The sequence below is a fragment of the Olea europaea genome, unplaced genomic scaffold (assembly GCF_002742605.1).
Source record: "Olea europaea var. sylvestris unplaced genomic scaffold, O_europaea_v1 scaffold1348, whole genome shotgun sequence".
Taxonomy (NCBI): domain Eukaryota; kingdom Viridiplantae; phylum Streptophyta; class Magnoliopsida; order Lamiales; family Oleaceae; genus Olea; species Olea europaea.
This window is the reverse complement of record NW_019230973.1, coordinates 186,101-193,195: the sequence shown is the minus strand read 5'-3', so window position 1 is coordinate 193,195 and position 7,095 is coordinate 186,101. Positions and strand designations below refer to the sequence as shown.

Sequence of the window (7,095 nt, the reverse complement as noted above, 5' to 3'; positions counted from 1 at the left end):
AAAACATTTCATAAAAATAAATCCAAATCACTTATTCACCGAATTTCCTTGGGCTCGTTGCATCACTCTCCATCTTCTCCTATATCCATGCCCGATGTAGAATTTCTTCAATCTGTAGAGATGGGATTAAACCCGTGAGTTGAAAAACTCAATAGGTGTCATAGGTGCATTCGTGATCAAGCTATACATTTCAAAACATTAACTTTATAACTTTTCATACATGCCGTACGCGGAGGCACCATTTGACATGAAGGGGTATGCCGTACCCGAGGGCACCATTTGACATACAAACATTTCTTCAACATAGAGGGGTATGCCGTACCGGAGTACCATTTGACGTACAACCATTAACATAGAGGGATATGCCATACCGGAGTACCATTTGACATACAAACATTAACATGAATCGAAACTTATAACTTAACACGATTAAAAACATTGCACCTCTACCTACCTTGATTGATGTTTTTGAAACTTTGAAAACATGGATTGAAAACTTCGATGAAACTTGGACGTTGAAAGAAATGCACTCCTTGGATGTTTGAAAACCGTTGAGAATTGATGCTCGAAAACACTTCTTAAACTTCTAGGAAAAATAGTTTTCCTCCCTCTCTTTTTCTCTCTTGGAAACTCTTTCTTTAGTATGTAAAAGCTCTTGCTTTTGGTGTGAGAAAAAATGAGTGAAATGAGGTCTCTATTTATAGGTAAATATCCCATAACTTAAAGCAAATGAAGGGTCAAATTTCATTTAAGAGAGAAAATATGGGTGCCATTTAAGTTTGAGGTTAAATGCTTCAATTTAGTGGGTTTTTTATTGCAAAAAATGTGGGTGACCCTTTGAGAAAATAATTGATGAAAATAAATATTTAAATTCTAGAGAAAAACGAGAATTTTTAATTTCAGGCAGTTTCGGTCGATTGGTTGTAGTCCGGTTGATACTTCACAGCCTTCAGTTTTTCTATCATAACTTCTTCTCCCGATATCCGATTGAGGTAATTCAAAGTGAGTTGGAAAGCTAACTCAAAGAGCTACAACTTTTATTTAGATATCATTTTCCAAATTGAATGTTTCCTATGTCGAAAATGGATCACAAATGAGACTAAAAATCTGAAGTATACTTTAGTCATTCAATATTCATGTCTTAGTGCCACTAAGGTGTTGGAAAAATTGGTTTTAATTAGTTGGTTTGACCAACTTTTGACCAATTAATTTAGTGGGTCTCGTTAATCGAAAATAAGATTTCTTTGGCCGAATGTGTTCTACTCCATGAATAAATTAATATGGTATATTTATTTTCTCAAAACCAATTTAGGGTGAATGAGAAATTAAGGCCAAAAGATGCCCACTTGATTTTGAAATAAAATAGGTAGGAAATTGGAAAATACCAATCCCACATAGGAAAACTAGAAGAATATAAACCACCATATATAGCTCAAGTTTGGGATTCTTCTAGTTTATATTCTTCTAGTTTTCCTATGTGGGATTGATATTTTCTAATTTCCCACCTATTTTATTTCAACATCAAGTGGGCATCTTTTGGAGTTAATTTCTCATTCACCCTAAATTGGTTTTGAGAAAATAAATCTACAATATTAATCTATTCATGGAGTAGAACACATTTGGCCAAAGAAATTTTTTTTCGATTAACGGGACCCACTAAATTAATTGGTCAAAAGTTGGTCAAACCAACTAATTGAAATCAATTTTTCCAACATAAGGTGTCTAGAATTATTTGGGGTTCTACAAGCATCCTGGTCGCGCCAGAGATGCAGCCTAATTTTCATTCATTTCTAGTCAATTTCTGGGCGTGGTGTACAGGCCATGTCAGGGACGCAGGTTGATTTTCTGGCACACAAAGGCAGAACGGTGTCAGGCCATGTCAAGGATGCAGGCATGTTCCCAAGCATTTCAAGGCTATTTTTGGGGTACGGTGTGCGGGCCACATTCGGATACGTCCTCAATACGACAAGGATGTAGCCTGATTTTTTGGCATTCCTAGGTAGTTTCGGGGACACGGTGTGCAGGCCATGTCCATGACGCATTCTGGCCACGGCAGGGATGCAGCCTAATTTTCAGGCATTTCTAGGCGATTTGTGGGCATGGTGTACATGACATGTCTAGGGTGCAGCCTAACTTTCAGGCATTTCTAGGCAATTTTTGGGACACAGTGTGAAGGCCATGTTTGGGAAGCGTCTGGGCCATGGCAGGTAGGCAGTTTTCTAGGCACGGTGTGCAGGCCATGTTCGGGATGCGTCCTGGCCGCGACAGGGATATAGCCTAATTTCAAGGCATTTCTAGGTAGTTTCTAGGATACAGTGGGTAGCCTATGTCGAGGAAGCGGCAGGGACGCAGTCAAATTTTAGGTATTTCTAGGCAGTTGCGGGGACACGACGTGCAGGCCATATTCGAGGCACGTCCTGGCCACAGCAGAGATGCAACCTGATTTTCAAGCATTTCTAGGCAGTTTGTGGGCACGGTGTGTAGGACATGTCCAGGATGCAGCTATACTTTCAGGCATTTCTGGCAGTTTTTGGGACACGGTGTACAGGCCTTGTTCGAGACGCGTCCGGACCATGGCAGGGATGCAAGTTGATTTTCAGGCATTTCTGGGCGATTTTTAGGTACGGTGTGCAGGCCATGTCCAGGGTACGTCCTGACCACGACAGGGATGCAGCCTAATTTCTAGGCATTTCAAGGTAGTTTCTAGGGCACCGTGTGTAGGCCATGTCCGTGATGCGTCCTGGTCACGACAGGGACGTAGCCTGATTTTCAGGCATTTTTAGGTAGTTTGTGGGCACGATGTGCAGGCAATGTTTGGGATGCGTCCCGTCCACGTTAGAGAAACAAGCTGATTTTCAACCAAACAAAGCAAGTACGGTGTGTAGGCCATGTCAGGGGTGCAGGCACGTTCCTAGGCATTTTGGGCAGTTTTTGGGACACAGTGTGTAGGCCAAATTTGGGACAATACATGGCTACGGCAAGGCTTGACTTTCAGGCATTTTTGGGAATTTTTCTGGCCCGATGTGTAGGCCATGTCCTAGAAGCAGCCTAATTTTCAGGCATTTCTCGTCAGTTTTTGGTTCACGGTGTGTAGGTCATGTCAGGGACTCGTCCAGGCCACGGCAGGGACAGCCTGATTTTCAAGTAATTTCGGGCAGTTTTTGGACACGGTGTACAGGCCATGTCAGAGACACATCCGGGCCATGGTAGGGACAGAGCCTGATTTTCAAGTAATTTTGAGCAATTTTTGGGCACGGTGTACAAGCCATGTCAGGGACGCGTCCTGGCCAGATAGGGACACAGCCCGATTTTTCGACATTTCTAGGCAGTTTGTGGGCACGATGTGCAGGCCAAGTTAGGGTTTAGGGTTTATTTTTTTAATTAAGTTAGAATTAAAAGCATGAAATATAAACGTGACAAAGAATAATGAAAATAAATTGTATCTCAATGTTACAACTCATGAATAATAAAACTAGTCTACATAACAAAACCAAACTTCCCACCGTCGCAGTACCACAAATAAAACCCACCGTCGCCTTCACACCAGTACCACCATTAGTTAGGGCTGGGGATGGTGCATGCTAGTGGTGACGATGATGATAAGGAAAAGGTGCCTGCGCTGTAGATAGGTGGTTGGAGCCATGTTTGTCGGACTGAACCATAACCTTTAGCTTTTGACCCTTCTGGCAATGTTCTTTAGCTCCACTAATGAAGAAAAATGGACCTGATTTTATCTGAATAGGACTTTTCTTAGCCCATTTGTTGAACTCATCAACTGAAGATGGAACTGCCTATAATTATTTTCATCGCCTACTACGAACTCTCTTACTTCAGAAAGAACACAGCAAAAACACAAAGGCCGAAAATAAGAAAATATTTTTGAATGAAGCCATTTTAGGCAAAAAATCGATAGATTTTCAAATAAAATTTTAGTAATTTTATAGACAATAGAATAGAATGGTTTAGGGTTCAGGGTGTAGGGTTTAGGGTCTAGGGTTCAGGGTTTTTTTTTTTTTGACAAGACAATCAACAAAAATTCATTAATGCTTTTTGTGAGGTTCATGTCAAAAAAGGTAGAGAGCAACATTTTGAACGTGAAACTGTAGCATTTATGCTACACTTATTGATCTTTTTAAGCTGAGAAAAGTAAACTTCTATAGTAAGGAATTCCACTTTCTGTGCTAATACAGCTCTAGCTTGAAAACATGCTACGGACTGCAAAACGATTCAACAAAAATAATTCATGAGAATAATAATCCCTCTTCCTCCAACTTTTCCAATTTCTTCTATTCTGAGTCAACTTCTTCTTTGGACATTTGCATTATCACTTGACTAGTCCAAAGTACTTGGACAATTTTAGCATCCCTACTAACAGTTGTATAAAGCGGTATCCCCAGGTTTTTCACATCATACTCCACCAGCGCAACATATCCAACAATGGCGTCCTCGCTCTGGAAGTAATAGTAGTTTGCTTGGGAAATACGTGATAATGCTAGACGCACTAGAAAAACCCTGGAAATACGATGAAATGTTTGGCTGCAGCACACAGTTTTCGATGAATGTCGATTAGTATTTCATCTGGTAAGTTAGTGAAGTCAGACATTGATGTAGGTTTAGGTTCTGCCAAGAATTCCTGGAGGTTCCAATTATTTCAATAGCCTTCCATTGTTGCATATGGAGTTGTTGCAGATGTACGAGAGGTCCAGGGTTCAGGGTGTAAGGCTTAAGGCTCAGGGTCCAGGGTCTAGGGCTTAGGGTTTACGATTTAGGGCTAAAGGTTTTTTTTTTTTTTAAGTAAAAACATCCACACATCCTTAATGACTTTTTAGGGTCCACCAAGGAAGATCGATGGGGGTTAAGGGTTCCCCAACCATGTTTATTTCATAAAAATCAAGAATACAGGGAAGGAGGGGGGGCATAAACCTGACCTCCGAAAAGCAACAGTGTAACAAATGAAAAATTAAAAATGAACAAAGTAAATGAGGAAGTACTACTCCCTTGTACAAGAAAAATGAAATAATGATAGCCTAAACTACAAACCTCTAAAGCTGGGCAATCCATGTTTGTCGATTTGTACCAATGCCCTAATCTGTCGAGGTAGGTCAAGTGGTCTATATTCTTGGTAATACTGGTGATCCCAACCCTCTCAAGCAAATGAATCTGCAACCTAGTTACCTTCTCTGTAGATTTGAGAAACTGTGTCTCTGTCAAAGCAAATGAAGTCTCTAATCCGTCTCAGAATACCCTGAATCGTCCATGGTCCTCCGCCTTTGGTGATGCAGTGAATGGCCAGCGTTGAATCTACCTCAATCCAAATAGCTGATATCCCAAGTCCTTTGGCCAATAAAATCCCATCTAGTATGGCTCTGAGCTCAGCCTCCAAAATCAAACATGTGCCATACGATGCTGAAAATGCCTTGATGCGGTATCCTGTGTGGTCCCTAATGATGCCTCCACCACTCGCAATTCCATCCTTGACGCATCCGTCAGTGTTGATCTTATAGGATCCTATTTGTGGAGTACGCTAAACAACCATAATTGGTGGTGGTGGGATAGGATGGGTCATAGAAATGCCAAAAAAGGGTGCAAGTGACACATCCCCTCGCCAATGCACAACTCGAAACAGTCCTGCCATATGAAGAAAAGAGATCATGCGATAGACCCTCCAAATAATACAGTTGGCCACCATATGAACACCCCTATGTTTTGCATCATTCCTCTCAGTCCATAGAAACCAAAATATCAATAGAGGAATGATAGTACAAATGTGCCCACGACTAACATGTTGCCCAGAATACCGCCATCTTTGGAACCTTTGTCGAACCCCCTCTCCTGAAGTCATAGGTATCAGAAAGATGTCTCCAAAGTGCTGCCATACCTGGTCAGAGATTCTGTTGCTTGTGAAAATATGATTGATGGTCTCAATCTCAGAACAACATTGACAATGAGAAGCTAATTGAAATCCAATCCTCCTCTGAATAATCACATCTATAGGAATGAGATCCTACCACAGTCTCCAACAGAAGAATGAAATAGTGGTAGGAAAAATTGGGCTCCATAGTAATCGATACGAATCTTCAGGCTGGCGAACTGAACGGACAAGCTGCCATGCTGGTTTGGTGGTAAAGTTACCATTTGATGTAATCCTCCAAACAATTCGGTCTGGGGCATCTATACATAGAGGTATCGCTCCTATTTGTTCCGCCATTTGGGGAGGAAAAGTTTGCAATAATCGCCCAAAATCCCACCCAGTGTCATCAAAGAAAACCTGTACCCTCGCAGACGTGTGCTGTCTGTGTGGAAATAGGGATGCCAACATGGTCTCGCCTATCCAACAATCGTGCTAGAAGAAAATCATGTCGGCTCCAAGATGCCAGGCAATGTGTGGATCTGTCTGTGTTCCAACTAATTTCAGCCTCTTCCAGGTAGGGGAAGCTTAACTGGGAACTACTGTAAGTGAAGGATGTGTTCCCATACAATACTTGCCCAATAAAACCTGAGCCCAAAGTGACCTCTGAGATCGAAACAACCACCAGAGCTTCATGGAGAAGGTGTCCACCACATCTTGTAATCTCCTGAGGTCGAGGCCTCCCTCATCTGTTGGAAGGCAAATCTCCTTCCAACTCCTCCAATGTAGGCGTCGAACTTGATCCTTAGAATCCCATAGAAATCGGGCAAAGATGCTCTCAAGCTTCTTAAGTACTACCTTGGGCAGTTGCATAATCTGAAGAAGATGCAATGGTATGGAGGAGAGTACTGACCTCAGTAAGGTAATACGACCCCCAAGTGATAATAATCATGAAGCCCAACTTGAGATCCTGTCCCTGACCTTCTGGATAAGGTCATCATAAAGAAAGCTCCTCTTAGTCCCCTTGAATAGTGGGATTCCCAAGTAACTAAAAGGCTGCTGTTGATGTCTAAACCCAGTCAAATTCTCCAGTCGTCTGATCTGACTAGTGGATGCCTGTCTGGATAGTATTAGACCACTCTTGTCTCTATTGACCAACTAGCCAGAAACCCCTTCGTAGTGCTCCAAGCAGTCTAGGACCCTCCTGATAGACTGTTTCTGACCGTTGGCAAAAATGATCATATCAT

General features: G+C 41.9%; 1 protein-coding gene across 1 annotated transcript; it reads right to left on the bottom strand.

Moving 5' to 3' along the window:
* Positions 1-5,167: 5,167 nt before the first annotated feature.
* On the bottom strand, positions 5,168-6,319 carry LOC111375202. The gene is made up of 3 exons (XM_022998004.1): positions 6,092-6,319; positions 5,534-5,974; positions 5,168-5,473 (listed from the first exon to the last, which is right to left on the bottom strand). Exons 1-3 carry the CDS (start codon positions 6,317-6,319, stop codon positions 5,168-5,170), a joined length of 975 nt encoding a protein of 324 aa, XP_022853772.1.
* Between the last annotated feature and the right edge of the window lie 776 nt (positions 6,320-7,095).

Bases quoted from the DNA above. Each gene is read 5' to 3' on its own strand.
- LOC111375202 (XM_022998004.1), bottom strand. From the start codon at position 6,319: ATGTTGGCATCCCTATTTCCACACAGACAGCACACGTCTGCGAGGGTA. The intron at 5,975-6,091 runs GTTCGCCAGCCT...GTGATTATTCAG, and splicing joins CATGGCAGCTTGTCCGTTCA to AGGAGGATTGGATTTCAATT. The intron at 5,474-5,533 runs GTTGTTTAGCGT...GGATGCGTCAAG, and splicing joins TCCCACCACCACCAATTATG to GATGGAATTGCGAGTGGTGG.